General features: G+C 45.2%; 1 protein-coding gene across 2 annotated transcripts in view; it reads right to left on the reverse strand.

Moving 5' to 3' along the window:
• NAPB (NSF attachment protein beta) overlaps positions 1-16,313 on the reverse strand; it is a 251,238-nt gene that overhangs the window by 177,714 nt on the left and 57,211 nt on the right. For both annotated transcript variants that reach the window (XM_078649504.1, XM_078649505.1), the window contains one exon: positions 10,310-10,389. In XM_078649504.1, the coding sequence (XP_078505630.1) occupies positions 10,310-10,389 (80 nt within the window). Of the gene's footprint in view, positions 1-10,309; positions 10,390-16,313 lie in introns of those variants that run through there.

The following is a 16,313-nucleotide window of genomic DNA, read 5'->3' on the forward strand; positions in this document are numbered from 1 at the left end:
AAACCTATGGTTTTTTCAGTGAATTTCATAGGTTTTTTAAATGCTACTTCCTAACTATAAAGTGTGTAAAACCTATGGTTTTTTCAGTGAATATATATATATATATATATATATATATATATATATATATATATCCTTCACCAAGTAGAAATAATTGTCTGCACTCGTCCAATTGCTTTATATGTAGGTTTTATTCAAGAGACTCAAGGAGCCCCATTCACCTACGCGTTTCGACCGCAGGTCTTGATCACAGTGTTTGCAAACACTGTGATCAAGACCTGCGGTCGAAACGCGTAGGTCAATGGGGCTCCTTGAGTCTCTTGAATAAAACCCACATATAAAGCAATTGGACGAGTGCAGACAATTATTTCTAATTGGTGAAGGATTATTTGTGGGGATACGTTCATCCCTGCTGTCTGGCACCGACCGTTCAAAAGTGTGCGCCTTCTGGTGAACGTATTGGTGGCAATATATAGATATATATCGATATATATATATATGAGTGCTGGCGATTACAAGGGAATATTAAAGTATTCAGCCTGTTTTTTGAGGAGAGACAGTCACGGTTAGCATGTAGGTGCAGAATGCTACAGAAAGAGGTAGCAGGGACACGGAATGCACAGTTGTCCTTGCATTTCTGCCAGTTTTCTGGATAAGCAAATACAGGGACAAAGAATTTCATACCATTCTCAGTAGGAACAAAATGGTGAAGTGTTTCCCTGTGAACAGAAGAGTGCAATGTCAGAGAACATCCAATGCACTATACAGAGTACTTTAAAGTAATTTCTAGTGCTTACCGGGAGCCAGTAAAGTGTCAGTGTTTTAGAATGAAATTAATACTCAAGTTCAGCTCCAATATGATGGGTCTCATGACCAATCTGGATGAAACAGAACATCCCGATTTTATGTATGGTGCTGCAATTACCTAATGATCACATGGTTTCAAACTGGTTGTCAAGTGAAGCACTAAATGAGAACTCAGATTTTGTTATTTTAATTTTGAAACAATTTTCGGAAAACCAGTTGTTCTTCCCTGTAAGATGGTCAAAGCCAAGATTGCATCTGGTATCAATATCCGACCCTCTTCCAAAGTACATCCCTAAGCAAAATTCGAAAAAACAGAGTCCCAAACAGGCTCAACTGTGCCTCTTAAAGCACCGTTTTTTATATATTTAGTCTAAAAAGCAATACGGTTTATAGGCAATTCTGAATGGGGAGCTCCTTAAATAATGCAATATTTTCAAGGTGTGCTAAACAAGCTCTGCACAAGTGATAAGCCAACACCAAGAAACTTCCAGTGGTGGTTGTTGAACTTTAAAGTAATGAGTTGCAACCATATGTGATAAACTCAACTTAAACTTAGAATTCGAGGAGGAGCTTCGCGCGATTCCAAGATGGACGCGTGAGCTAAGAGCTCCCGGGACCCCTTCCACCTCCGGCGCCTATCCTGTCATCTATCCTGATTCTGCCGACGGATATTTTTCATTGACGCCCTGCTGATGCCAGCGCTCTTTTCGTGACTTGTTTTGGCCGTTGCACGCTGAACTTACTGCGACCTGAACTTTGAGGCCTACCACGTATGCCAACCGGGGGCTCAAGTCCCCGAGGTACCCAGGTGGCAATCGAACAACAACGGCTGGTAGGCCACGCCCTCTGCCCTTGGTGTGCTTTCAGTTTCGTTTCTGCTCCTTGTGCCAGCCCACTTCCCGATCGGAGTTCTTCCTCTGCAACTGCCAGTCTAGTGCTTGTGCTGTGCCCTTATTCACTCGCAATTCGGTGCCTGCCACGACGGAGGTTGTTTTGCCCGAGTTTCGCACTTCCAGTTGGAGTTTCTTCCCGGTCATGACGGGCAGGACAGTTGTCGAGAGACGCGGCGCAAGAGGTTCGTCCCGAGGGGGGGCCACCCACTCTCAGACTATTGATCGTTTTACTCGACCTAAGGGCTCCCCGGGCGGATCGAGTGGTGCCCTGGAGGAAGCTGGGGACGGTGCTCCTGATGACGAGGAGCCTACTCTGAAAGACGTGATGGGCGCCATTGCGAGTATTCAATCCAGTATGGGCCAGCAGTATGAAACCCTGGCTGCTAAAATAGACACAGTGGCGGTTGATGTTTCCCTCATCAGAGCGGACCTTGGGAAAACAAACGAGCGTGTCAAGTCTCTTGATCTTAAGACCGCTAGTCTGACCACGGATGTCTCGGACCTCCAGACCACGGTCCGTAATCTTCGGACCACTTGTGACCTATTTGCCAATCGGTTGGAGAATTTTGAGGGCCGGGCCAGGCGCAACAACGTCCGCATCGTTGGTGTCCCGGAGAATTCTGCCGATATGCCTGTTGATATCCTGGTGGAGGACCTTGTGTTGAAGCATCTTGCGGCGAAGGGCCTAAGTAAATTTTTTGCGGTCGAAAGGGCCCATTGTGTTCCGGGAGGCAAGCCGAAGCTGGGTGCCGCTCCACGGCCTATTATAGCTAGACTATTTAACTTTCGCGATAGAGACGCTATCCTGCAAGCATCGCGAACCACTGGGCCCGTTAAATTTGAGAACGCTTCGATTAGTTTCTATCCAGACTTCACGCAAGCTGTCCAGAAACAGCGGATGGGCTTTACGGGCGTGAAGAGGCGCCTCAGGGACCTGGGACTGAAATATGCCATGCTTTTCCCGGCCTGAGAATCGAACATGCTGAGCGTGCCTTTTTCTTCGACCGCCCTGAGGTGGTGAGTGACTGGTTGGACACTTTGCCGAAGCGTACCGAGGGCCCGGAAGACTCGAGAGGAGCCGAGGGAGGCGTGGAGGACCAGGAGTAGTGAGTCTACGTTGGCAAGCCGGAATACATCGCAGGGGCTGCTGGACTGTGTTTTGAGTATTATGTGAATGCCCGGGGGTGTGGGGGGGTCTGAGGGATCTTCCTCCTCTGGGGATTTTTTTCTCTCTTTCTGTAGGTTAGTTTAATGGGGCGACAGGCACACTGCAAGTTGGGGTGGCTTTTGGGTCTACCGCAGGGGTGCAGGGTGGGGGGTTCGTTACTATTGGGTTCCTTGGGGGTGGGGGGGGGGCTTTTTCTTCTTGTTTGTTTTGAGGCTGTGCTCTGTTTATCACTTGCTTTCACTTGACTGTTTCGAGGTGGGGAGTGCGGTCGGTTTGCTTCAGGGATGGGGGGTAGGGGGCTTAGGGTTTTGAGCTGGAATGTTAATGTTCTTGGGGACAGGATAAAACGTGGGATTGTGCTGCAATACTTGAAGAGGTGCTCCCCGGATGTGGTCCTGCTTCAGGAGACCCATTTGGTGGGCAACACGTGCCACGCTTTGCACAGGAGAGGCTATCGTTTGGTGGCGCACTCCGGCTTCACCTCGGGATCGAGAGGGGCTGGTATCCTGGTCAAGCATTCCCTTCCCTTGGAGGTGGATACCACACTGTTAGATGATAGGGGCCGCTATGCTGGCATTACCGGGAGATGGGAGGGGAAATTGATCTCCATACTGTCTATTTATGTTCCGCCTGGGCTGCAGTCTACTACGTTCGCTGACTTGGGCGAGGTCATTCTGGGCTTGCCCGAAGGCTTGCTTGTGCTGGGCGGCGACTTCAATTCAGTGGCAAATGGTGAGAGTGATCGTAGCCCCCCCCCGGCTCCTCCCTGCATCGCAGTTGTGGTTGGGGAAATTCCTTGATGCCTTTGGGTTGGCCGATTGTTGGAGGCAGCTGCACCCTGGCCAACTTCAGTATACCTTTCATTCGGGGGCTCACGGAAGTCTCTCGAGACTTGATTATATTGTCGTGCCTATGGTGCAGTTGGCCTCGGTGCGTGAAATCAGACACTTGGCTTGGGGGATCTCGGACCATTCCCCGATATGGTTTCACTTAGACGTTTGTTTGGGGACGGGGGGCCGTATCGCCCCGATCAATCCGTGGCATTTCCAGAACCCTAGACTCAGATCCGAGGTGGTCAAATGTGTGGACTATTATTTTGCAGAAAATGAGGGATCTGTCTCCTCCCCTGTTTCATTGTGGGAGGCCTATAAGACGGTGATCCGAGGTCAGACCTTGTCCCTTGTGGCCGATGAGAAACGGCGCAACCAAGAGGAGGTGGTGAGTTTGGAATCTGAGATTGCGGTGCTTGAGGGGCGATTGGAGGCTGGAGTGACGCCTGAGATTCTACATGTTTTGGCTCTTAAGCAAACTGAATACAGGGCACTTGTGACTGCTGCTGCTGAGGCGATGCATCGCGTGCAGCAAGGGCGACTTTATGATGTGGGTGATAAGGCCGGGAAGTTGATTGCGTGGCTGGACAGGAGAGACAGATTGAATCGTGTGGTGCCAGTGATTGAGAGAGATGATGGAGTGCGGGTCGTGGACCCGGTGGAGATAGTTGAGGTGTTTGCTCAGCATTTTCGGGTCGTATATGCCCCGGTTTCGGGCCTCCCGGAGGAGGACTCGTGCTTGTTGCTTCGCGACCTTGCGCTGCCCAGTCTCTCGGAGTCTGACGGGGTGTTAATGGAGGCTGATTTTTCCGCTGATGAGGTTGCGCCCTTCGTTCGGGGAAGGCTTCGGGCCCTAATGGTATACCGGTTGAGTTGTATAAGTTGTGTCCAGACAAAATGGCGCCGTATTTGCTGCGTATGTTTGCGGCCTCGCGAGATCTTGGCTCTCTTCCTAGGGACCAGAGGCTGGCTTCCATCGTGGCCATTCATAAAGATGGTAAGCCCCGCGAGCGTTGCTCATCGTATCGTCCAATCTCCCTTCTGAACGCTGAACCAAAGATATTGGCAAAAATACTGGCAAATCGACTGGTCACGGTGATCAGCGGACTGGTTCACCCAGATCAGTCCGGTTTTATCCCCCAGCGCAATACTGCTCTCAATCTTCGCCGTCTGCATGGCGTCATCGCGAGGGCGGGATCTCTTCGTGAGCCGGCCATCTTGGTTTCTCTCGATGCTTCGATGGCCTTTGACACGGTTGAGTGGCCGTATTTGTGGGCCACCCTCGCCAAGTTCGGTTTTGGCCCTAAATTCATCACCTGGGTTAAACTCCTGTATGAACAGCCGCTTGAGCAGGTGGTGGTTAATGGCAGAGCCTCGGCGCCCTTCGCCCTCGGGCGTGGCACGAGGCAGGGCTGTCCTTTGTCGCCGTTGTTGTTTGCGCTTGCGCTTGAACCGCTGGCCGCCTGGCTTCGGTGGGAACCCTCTCTAAAAGGTATTCGTTGGTCTCCGGATTTTGAAGACCGAGTCTCTCTATATGCCGATGACATCCTGTTATATCTGACGTCCCCCCGCAAATCGCTGGGAGTTCTCATTGACGTATTGCGCTCTTTTGGCCGCAACTCCGGGTTGGTTATCAATTGGTCTAAATCCTGTATCTTTCCGCTTACTAGTGACCCTCTTTCTCTGCCCCGAATATGTCCGATCCCGGTCTGCACTGATGGTTTTAAATATTTGGGGATTTATATTTCACTTGACCCTGTGCTGCGTTATGATCGGAATTTGCTGCCTCCGCTCGCTCGGCTCCGGTCGGACGTTGCGGCGTGGTGTAATCTGCCCCTATCCCCCTTGGGACGTGCGGCATTGTTCAAAATGATGTCCCTCCCCCGGTTCTTGAATGCCGTCCAAAACACGCTAGATTTGGTGCCGGCTAACTATTTTCGTGAAATAGAGTGCCTCCAGAGGTAGCTGGTGTGGGCTGGTCGGCCCCGTATAGCATTGGCCAAACTCACGCTACCCTGGTATGACGGGGGCATCGCGTTACCCGACATACGACGATACTATTGGGCATCCCAGTTGAGTGCCGTGAACCATGCTATGTATGGTCCTGTCCCGAATCCGGCTTTTGAAATGGACCGATGGCTTTTACCTGGGGGGGATTACTATAGGGCATTTTATTCTAGGAGTGCTAGGAGGAACTTGACGGGTCCCACGGCAGTGGCGGTGCGGGTTTGGAGCAGCGCGACCGCGGCTACCGGGTGGACAGATAGGCTTACCAGGGCGACCCCTTTATTTGCTGCGGAGAGGCTGGGTGAACTATGGACGTCAAAGGGGTTCGATAGATGGGATCTCATCGGGATTAGTAAATTGAGCGATCTTTGGGTTAAGGATAGAGTGAAGACCTTCGCGCAACTACTGCAGGAGTATGGTCTGCATGACTCGGAATTTTTTCGATATCTTCAGGTTCGCCACGCCGTTGGGTCGGTTTTTCCGGCCGGTTCTGATATTCCGGAGAGTTCCCCCCTGGAGGATAGGGTGCTGGACGGTCATGTTCCAGACAGCACTATTTCTCTTATTTATAAAAAACTCATTAATGTTCGGTCGGACTTGCTAGTCCACTTGCGTGGCGCCTGGACTGCCGATGGGCTGGAGCTAGACGATGAAGATTGGCAGGCTGCGGTGTCCTCTCCTAAAGAGGTCGCGATTCCGGCGCGCTTGCGACTTGTTCAGCTGAAAGTCCTGCACCGTGTCTATGTCACTGGTCCTCGACTGATGCGTATGGGTTTTTCTGATGATGGACTGTGTCGGCGGGGTTGTGGTATGCTTGCTACTTTCCTTCATATTGTATGGGAGTGCCCGGTGGTTGAGTCCTTCTGGAGGGGAGTGCATGAAGTGATGAATGAAGTCACGAATGTTCGACTGCTACCTGAACCTAGGCGCTGTCTCTTGAATGTGTGGGAACCAACCGACTGTAATGTTGCTCAGACTCAATGGGTGACTCTAGGCTACATGATCGCAAAGAGGGACATTGCGCAGTTATGGGTGTCTCAGAGGGCTCCCTTGGTCTCCGGATGGGAAGACAACATGGACTGGTGCATGTTCAGAGAGAAAATTGTCTACATTTCCCGTGGCAGGCCCCAAAAGTGGGGTAGGATATGGAACCAGTGGAATGCATTCCGTGGGGACATCTGTGAACCCCCCTTCGTAGATCCCCCTGATACTCCTTGTTCCCCTTGACTGTACACTCCGGCTCTCACATGTACAGATTTATCGATATTTTCACCGGCTCTGGGCTCCCGTTCTGTCCCTCCCTCCCTTTCTTTTTCCTGTCCTGAACCATCTCCTGTCTCCCTTATTGTTTCCTGACCGCCTCCTCCTGCCACACACGAAACGACCATAATGATCGGAGTGCAGCCTTGTTTCTTTTGTTGTTTGAATGTTATAAAATGAAACCGCTCGTATCCTGCCGTTTGGAACTTAACGATTTTCTTACCATGGCTGCCGGACCCCTGGTTGTCGGCTGATGAGCTGTGTATTACGTTATACCTTGTGATGTTTTCCTGGCCGGCCCGAAGGGTTGTAGGCGAGAATCTGTACTTCCGTAATTTTGCTAACAAAAGTTTTTTCAAAAAAAAAAAAAAAAAAAAACTTAGAATTCTTCTCCTGGCACAAAGCTTGCAAACTGCCCTAGGGGTGGGCTCCCAACTTTACCAATTATTCTTATCTTCACAACAATACTTTCTTCAAATAATTAATACGGATGAGCGATCAATGTTATTGAGCCGATCCTTTAATTTTGTATTAGTTCATCATTTAGTATATTCCGTCCCAAATACCAAGTGATGAATTGTCACAAGAAATAAAGGGTTGGTTTTATGGCATTGATCACTCACGCTAAAGATCTCTACTTTCAATCCGAGGTGAAAGATCGATTCAATAGCATGTTGCTAGAATCCTGTTAGAGTGGTCTGGGCCTCACTCAATTGCTCTGATGGGATCTGACAGCTACAACAGTTTTATCTTCCACATGTTTATTTTAAAAAGGATATATTTTTCCCCTCCATGGACTAAGGTGATTATCAAGTTTTCAACTGTACCAGCATTTTCGAGTAGACGGTCTTGGGACTCCAGGATCATCTGTTCTGCTTAGAAACTCTTTTTACTTATTCATGGTTCACAGTTGCCGCTCCCTGTGTTGTAATTAACACACCACTAGATTGCATTGTATAACGAGGCTGGTATTCATCTTAATTTCACCTTCACCTCTCATTTTATTGAAGGTCTCTAGCTTACTCAGCCTGTTTGTGTGCCTCCTGTAGGAATAAGGAGGCTTACACATTATAGAGCCAGTCTGGAAAGCTAACGCAGCAGACCCTCTGTTCCACCAGAGTGTGTCTGGTGTTAATGTGTGTCGGTTTGCATGCTGCGGTTGTTGCAGACGGAATTGCACGCAATGTACTAAAAATACCTGACTCAACCACCCCAGTTTCCACCAGGTGGCTGCGGTATGCTGGAAATTGGATGTGCTTCCTCTGCTGCCATGATCCACTATCTCAGGAGATATGGATTAATCTAAATAAATCACTTGCCTGCTGCTCAGTATGGTAGAGGGGGGCTGAGGGAGAGAGCAAAGAAGACCAAGATTTTTTGCAGGAACTGTAATACCCCTAAGTATCTTTCCAGAGTCTTTTCCACTAAATCAGTCTTTTTAGTGCCTTCTGAGTCTTCTCATACCTGCAGAAGGTTCTCAGTGAAGTAGCCCAGCAACAAGCTCAAACCAAAGGAGCCATGTTAAGAGCATGGTTATAGATTATGTGAGCACAATCAGAGAACAATTCAATAGTCCATAGTGTATCACATATGTCAAAATATTTATTCAGTTACTCTAAGACAAATATTCTTTTCCTCTGTGCTTAGTTTCACAGAAACATAGTTCTTTCCAACTTCATAAATCTAAGCCAACACATGTTTTGTCTAACACATCCGCCATGACTTTCTCAAGGCTAGAACCATTATATATTTAGTGTAATCTAGGTAACAAGGTTAATTCCTACACCATAACTGAAACGTACCACCTTCTCAAAAAAGAATATTCAATATCTCGAGCTATCAGCCATAGTTTGGGCTGAAAACCCTAAGGTCCCGTATTACGTTCCCTCTCAGGCCCTCACACACCAGTGTCATGTTAAGAATGTGCCCTACTCTGCTTAACCACCTACATCCGGACTATTCCTTCCCAACCAGATTTTGACAAAGCACTAATCTCTTTACATGAATTTAAGGCCCCAATCATCTCACAGGTTTTGAACTGGGCGCATATGCCCTCAGAGTCAATAAAGCAGTCATAAATGAAGCAGCACTTTTGAAACTCCGGAGAAAATTCCCCATTATGGAAGGGAAATATAATTTGTACAGTGAGGCTTCATAGACTTCAAATGCAATGGTTGGGGAAGGACATTTTTATACATGTTTGCAAATCATTTCTCATACATTGTAAAATAACAGTTCCTGAATTGCTCCTCAATATTTCTTTGCTTACCAAGTGGCAAGCACTCTAACATGGAACATGTTGCAGTGCCAAAGTTACTAAAAGTATCACCCAGCCTACTCTCAAGGAGATGTTTCACATCTACACCAATTTTGCTGAACACTTGGTAGGGAAGGGTGCTTTCAGACTCTAGTTTTTGTATTATATCCACTACAGCAGTCATGTTTCCCTGTAAATATCTAAGCATGCAATGTGGGCAAATGAGATGGTACATATTGTGAAAGATTCTTATGAAACCAGCCATTTTACCTATCAGTGAACAAATCAAAGGTAGCCAAAATATCAAATATGATTTTGATAGTTCCGGATTCTCTCCAGTTTATAAAATAATGAAACAAGACCTAAAACATGCTTCTAAACCCGGCATCTTTAGGCCAAAGACCACAAAACTGAAAAAAGCAAAAGGAAGAAGAAACAATATTTTAGTGACATTCCTAAACAGAACTTAAGCAGAATGTTAGCCTAGTCTTACTTACTGCTACCATGTATAACAAAGTAACATTGTATTGGCCCCTTCTGGAAGAAATACAAAATTGACTCTTGCACTCTCCTTTTCCTTTCTTTGAATGGCATTTAGTTTGTGGCTAGGCAGGTGTTTTTTCAGTGTTTAAATGTTTACACCGTTGAGGGCTATTTCCCTTTTGGCGGGGTGTATCAGTTATAATAGGTTTAAACCTAAAACAGGACAGCCTAATTATAGGCAACTAAATATGAGGAACGCATGAGCCGGACATGTCAGCACTCCTTCTGACTATCAACTTTTGTCTACAGAATCAGCGGACTCTCTGACATGCGAATTAATCATCACTGATTTATTATCAATAAGAAACTAAATATAAAATTGCAATTTTATTTCACAGACATATCCACCATATGTACTGGGCCACAATTGCACTCGTAAATTACTTTTCTTTATGTGCTTGCTGTGAACATGCAAACTAGGTAACTTCGCTAAATAAAAAAAAAAAAAGGAATACCAATGTAAATCTTGGGTGGTTTAGAAAGACATTCCTTCTTTTATCAAGCAAAAAACAGACAGCCAGAAAGAAACTCAACACTCCCCTACCACTCCAGTTTTTGGCCATCTTGAACATGTTGGCAGCTCTGGCATACATCTCACATGCCTCTTCAACTTTTGTGTTTCCACTAAAAAAATATAAGAGAGAAAAACATGATGATAAACAAAATGAGGCTTGTGCATAGTAACATTACAAAAAGTAGCTTTTAATACCTTCCGAGACAATGGCTTTGATTGTAAGTCATTAAGCAGATGTAAAAAACACAAAACACATAAATATAAAGGTGAAAACAAAGTAAATACCTTGAAGCAATGTCCCATATGATATTTATGTCATTCATGGGAGTAAACCTGATTCACCACCAATTAACATACTTATAAAATGAAAATCTTTAAGTAAGCAAATTGCTCATATCTCAATGGTCATGAGCTGTACCCATGCAGAAACACATTTCAATGGCTGGCGGATACAAACATATGGAAAATGAGGCTATTTTTATCAACTTTATCACGTTGTATAAACTACCGTCAGGTTTTTGCATTATATTAAATAAATTACAAAAACGTTTGTAAAGTTCTGTGTCACAATGCTTTTTACAGGTATCGCTAAAACTTAATTTTTCTACATTTATAAACAGGTTACTAGCAATCCAAAGCCGTTTTGCCATTTATTTACTTTGACTACCAAAGCTTGCTACGTGAAAAAGTTATGCCTTATCGGGCGTTTTAGCATGTTTGCATTCTCACCAATTTTTCTCAGAAGCCATGCCCAGGAAAACTGTATGCCCCTTTTTCCTAGGATACTGAGGGGAATAATAACATTTCTAAATATATGTGATCGTTGTTCTAGAAATAACACCAACAAAAGTCTTACATTTGTAAAAGTATGGCTGTCTGGGCTTTCTCTAATTGAACAATGGCCAACTGGATAGGGGGAAAGATAAGTATACAATATAAGGTCTGACTGTTGAAGTTCACTGAAGAGGAACAATGCGAGACTTTAGATGCTTAATAAATTATTAAAAAGAGTCACCACAAAATTGTTGCATTGGTGTTTTCATAGATAAGATGAAGCCTGGATTCAGAGACTGTTGTGCTGCTAATCTCTACTTGAAAGAGCAGGAGCTGCAACGCCCAGTGTAATCTTCCATGCAGCAGGAATTCCAGCCCTGTGCTGGACATTCCAATCGCGTGCGTGGTCGTGACAAAACCATTCCGTCATCAGCACAGCCCAACCGTGACTCATGATGGAATGGAAGGGGTTAATGATCTCATGGCGGGCTTCTTAGACACCTGCCAAACTGACTTTTAATGGGCACCCAGGAATGTGACTTCTTGGTGGACAGGTGCAGAGCCAGATGAAGGTTGCCGAATCTGATAACCCACAATGAACCTAAAATGCATTACGAAGTGTTCTCAATTTTACCCACAGACTGCTAGATTTGTTCTGCTGGCTGACGTCTGCTGTCCTGAGAAGTCAGAATTGTTGGATCTTGTGTCTGAGCATTCTTGGAATATGGCTGTTTGAAACTTAATGTATTCTCTAATCCTAAACAAGGGTGTCCTATTGTGAGTGAGGGGTGCCATTCTGTTCAGTGCTACAGATCCCAGGCGTGACAGGAATATTGGGATCGCAACTTGTAAATTTAAATACAGGGCCCTGAAACATTAGCACCCTAATAGTTGCCAGTTGTATCAATCTGTCTCCTGGTACCATTTGAACCATGACTTGTTCTGTAAGAATTTTAGTCACTTATGGTTCCTTGAACAGCATCCAATAACCCTCCATTACCAGCAATAAAGCAGGGCGCCCTAGTGCACCAGACACCCGGGCAATGGCATACTTTGCTAACCAATAGTAACTCCTTTTCAGTGTTTTAGAATACCCTCCCTTTCAATTTGCGCACCGCTGGCCCTTACACGGAGTTTAGAAAGTTACTTAAGGCCTGGCTACTTACTCAAGCGTGTAACTGAAGTCGCTCACTCTTATACAACTGTCATCCTTTCTCAGCGCCAAGAAACCGAGTGGTGAACGTGCGCTCTACAAATTACTTTTAACATAAGTGTTTTGATTTGCAGTTCACTTTTGTTTTATGGACTATTGACGTTGGGGCACAGTCCCTAAAATACTAGCTTCGGCTCTTTGAACTATCCCCATTGAACCAAGAGGTTTAGAGGAAACTAGGACAAACTGCAGCAATATAGTACATAGAGTACATTGCAGCAATCAATTTAATGAGGTGTGACTGACATGTCTGGTGATTGCCCCCTTGATTACTTTAGCACAGGAAAGGACAAAGGGCCTGCCTGAGCACAATCACTGTACAGCGTGCATCTGTCTCACTGCAGAGATGTGGTCACATGCAGTATAATTTTCAAAGTGCTAGAATAATGGCAGGTTGTAGAGCATAGCGCGCATCAATTAGACAAAGACGGCATACATAAATGCTCCCTCCCTCACACTCCGGTTTTGGGCTCCTGCTGCATGCAGGAGATTTAAATCAAACACACAAAAGGCAATGGAAGGATTGTTGCAATTAGTCTAACCACTGGCAATCGCTCAGGGTAGCACTCCAACGCATCGTTCTTTTTCCCACCATACCACCTCAGATTAGACCTAGCCATATGCAAATCAGTCTTGACCCTGCTCCATTAGGAACAGTCAGCCCGAACTGCCAAGTCAGGGCTATTTAAATCTTCAAATTGAGATGGAGGTGACGTCCCTCAGGTGTGCGGGAGCTGTTTCAGTTTGGAGCAAGTCAGCAGAGCTCCGGAGGCGGAGGCTACTGTGGAAGGTTGCTCACGTAGAAGTGAAGATAACTCTTGGAGGTGGTGCTCCTACTTAGAACCTGCTTTTAGAACTGTCCTTTGCTCAGAGAGTACCCTGAGAGAAACCACATTTGGCACCCCCTTCCTCTCGTCCTCTTTAATTGTCTATGTATTGAAAATTTGGGAGAAGTAGGAGAAAGGTGAGGGGACAAGATTAAGGAGCCCCATGTAATGAAAAAACAAACAAAAAGCAGACAAGAGCACCACCAGCCTTTAGAAAAAGTGTTCAGACGCACATTTCTTTGGACCCAAGTCTTAGGGAGACTGCTGCAGGGAGCTGCAGTGCCCCACTGGAGATGGGTGCACTGGAAGCGGCCCAGCTCAACCATGCTCAAGGGCGGCCTTGCCAGCACAGCATAGCGCCTCGCCTACAATATCTTGCAGTCATGTGTGATTTATAAAGAAGCAGCTCCACTAGTGCACACTCAAGTGCTTAGTGCAACTAGAGCTACGCACATCCGTCCAGCTGTGACAGAGAGGCACCAAGGCAGACAGCCGCACAAATGAACACGTGAACCTTGTAACCTCCCCCACATTACCAATGAAGCAGGCGAAGGAGTGTTAGTAATCGCGGGGAGGGAAAGCGACCCATATTATGAATCCCAAATGACGTGCATGACCTCGTCGGCAAACATAAGAGCGTTAGGACCATGATAGTCAATTCCGGGATTTCCCTGATGTGCATCAGAGACGGCACGAGCTGCACGAAGCACACCAGCCAGCTTTAGCTTAATGCGAGATCTAATCTCATGGATTTAAATGGTGAATTACAGGTTTCACTTTACAATGTTGCCCGTTAAGCATTAATGCCAACGTTTGATTACCGTAAAACGAGTTAGTGTGCAACCACTCCCCAAGAAAGAAACCATGCGATGAATAATCATTATGATTTTTCAAAATACATGGCACATGATTGCTTTCCCACTAAGGACTTCAATCTTTCTTTTGACAATGAATTAAAATGTTTAAGTCGTAAAGAGGGCAGATTTTAGAGTTTACCAGAAGACAAGTGCACTCTGCTCTTTTATCATCAATACAAGTTGTTCTCCCCCATAATGAATGATTAAATCAGCCTCGTGTTTAAAAGATCACACTCCTATTGAATTAGCATTGGGCAGGGCACCAGTCGGCGGTACACGCGGGTACACGGAGTCCATTCACTACCTTAACAAGGTGGACGCCGTCCACCCTGCCAAGAAGTTGGGCCCCACAGAAATATGCTGATCTTGACCCAGTGTAATTTTCAAACACAGGACATATTCAGCAGCACCTGCACATTATCTGCTTTCCAATACCAGCAGCAACGCGCAGGCAGCGAGGGGGGCTTTCTTAAATGTTATTTTCATCTCCAGCTGGGCCAAAGATAAAGGCAGAAGTTAAAGGGCCATCAGGCCTCCCTTTGATCGAGTATCCTAAGTGGACCCGACCTCGAAGCTCACACTTAAGTGCAAATTCAACGCAGGTGAAACAAAGGCTCATAATGTATAATCTCTTCACAGGTACTTAAGTGAGGAATGCTTTTGTCTTTGTTCAGTCCCTGTATATAAGTGCATGCACTGTAAGAAATGTCATATGCATTGATCTGAGCCAGTATTTACACAAATAATTTAAATAGCACTTTTTTTATTTCTCTTATAGCACTACTCATCCTAATGCAGAGTATCGGAGCGCTTTACATAACATACACATTATACATTGACAATAAATCATGTAAGTGCGTGAATCAATGTGCAAGATGTGTTACATGAGAAAGTGAGGGTTACAAGATGTAGGAGTCACATCCTTCATAGCATACTGTGCTATATTTGAAGGATTACAATTTATGAACTGCAAGTAACAAACAGGTCTAAGTGTTTAATGCAATAACCCACATACCTATCTACATTTTAACATCTGCAAGTTACATGATGTGCTTTGCAGGAGACACATTAACCTTCTATACGACTGTGATTCAAATCTGGGACCACACAAAACACAGATGTCTCCAACAAATGCGCTATCCTGCAGGTATTATGGTCACCGGTCCTGCAGGCAGGCAGTTAAGCTGTGCTTCAACCCTGTTGACGTTCAGCTTAACTGTCGGCTAACAAAATTCTTTGAGACGGTAGCCAAGAGACTCAAAAATCTGTTGTTATCTGAAGTATGTCAAAAATAAGAGTACATGGGCATCAGAAGGGAGTTGCCAAAATATTAGAATGAACAATAACACTTTACAGTTGTACCAGCACTTTTATGTATTGCCTAAAGGTTAAGAAAACGCATTTTTTTATATGTTAAATGAACTTAATACCTTCCTATAGTTGCACTAGCATTTTAAATTAATAATGCCCAATAGTTTGAAGATGGACTTGGTTATGCTGCGTCTTGCGGCATGTAAATCAATGGTAGTTATTGCCAGCTTGCACTATTTGAAGTATAGGAATGTGCATGGTCTTACAGAACAGCCAATTGCACAAACTGGGAATATTTTATTGATGATCCTTTTAATGTTTTTAAGCTTAATAATTTGTGTACAATGGGAATCTTTTTGTTATGCATTTGCAAAGATTTTAATTAATCAAGCAAAAATAAATATATTACTTATTACTTACTTACCTATCTACATTTAAAAAAATCTGTCATCTGCAAGTTACATGATGTGCTTTGCAGGAGACACATCAACCTTCTATTCTACTGCGATTAAAATCTGGGACCACACAAAACACACCATTATTATTATTTTCTGAGATTTACTGCCTTAACCCTATAAAATATTTTAGAATGCAGACTTTGGCAACCAATGAAGCAGAACCGGCCCACTGCCACGCTTCTCCCTGTTGACAATTTCTTTGTGGCAGGGTTTTTAAAAAGAGATAAATGTATTAGTTGAGGCCCGGATTTTGTGTCTGGGCTGCGCCACATTTTTGGCTCAAATCCAACACAACATCTTATTTGTTAAATCTCATAATGTGCTGAAATGTACTCATGATGTACTTGATGAACATATGTGTGAGGTCTTAATATCTGATGTCTCTTCTTGTGATGTCACTTCCAGTAATGCTACGTGAGCTGTGATGGACTTTTGAGGACTTGTGCCCTGGTAATGGGGAATACATTTCCCTGATAAAAGTAGAATTGCGAGCGAACAAAGGACGTGGCAGTCCAAAAAGTAATGTAAGGTTCCTGGTCGAAATTTGTGAAATAAATACATTATTTCAGCAACATCTAACTCTATCGACGAGAA

The sequence above is a fragment of the Lissotriton helveticus genome, chromosome 6 (genome assembly GCF_964261635.1).
Source record: "Lissotriton helveticus chromosome 6, aLisHel1.1, whole genome shotgun sequence".
Classification (NCBI taxonomy): domain Eukaryota; kingdom Metazoa; phylum Chordata; class Amphibia; order Caudata; family Salamandridae; genus Lissotriton; species Lissotriton helveticus.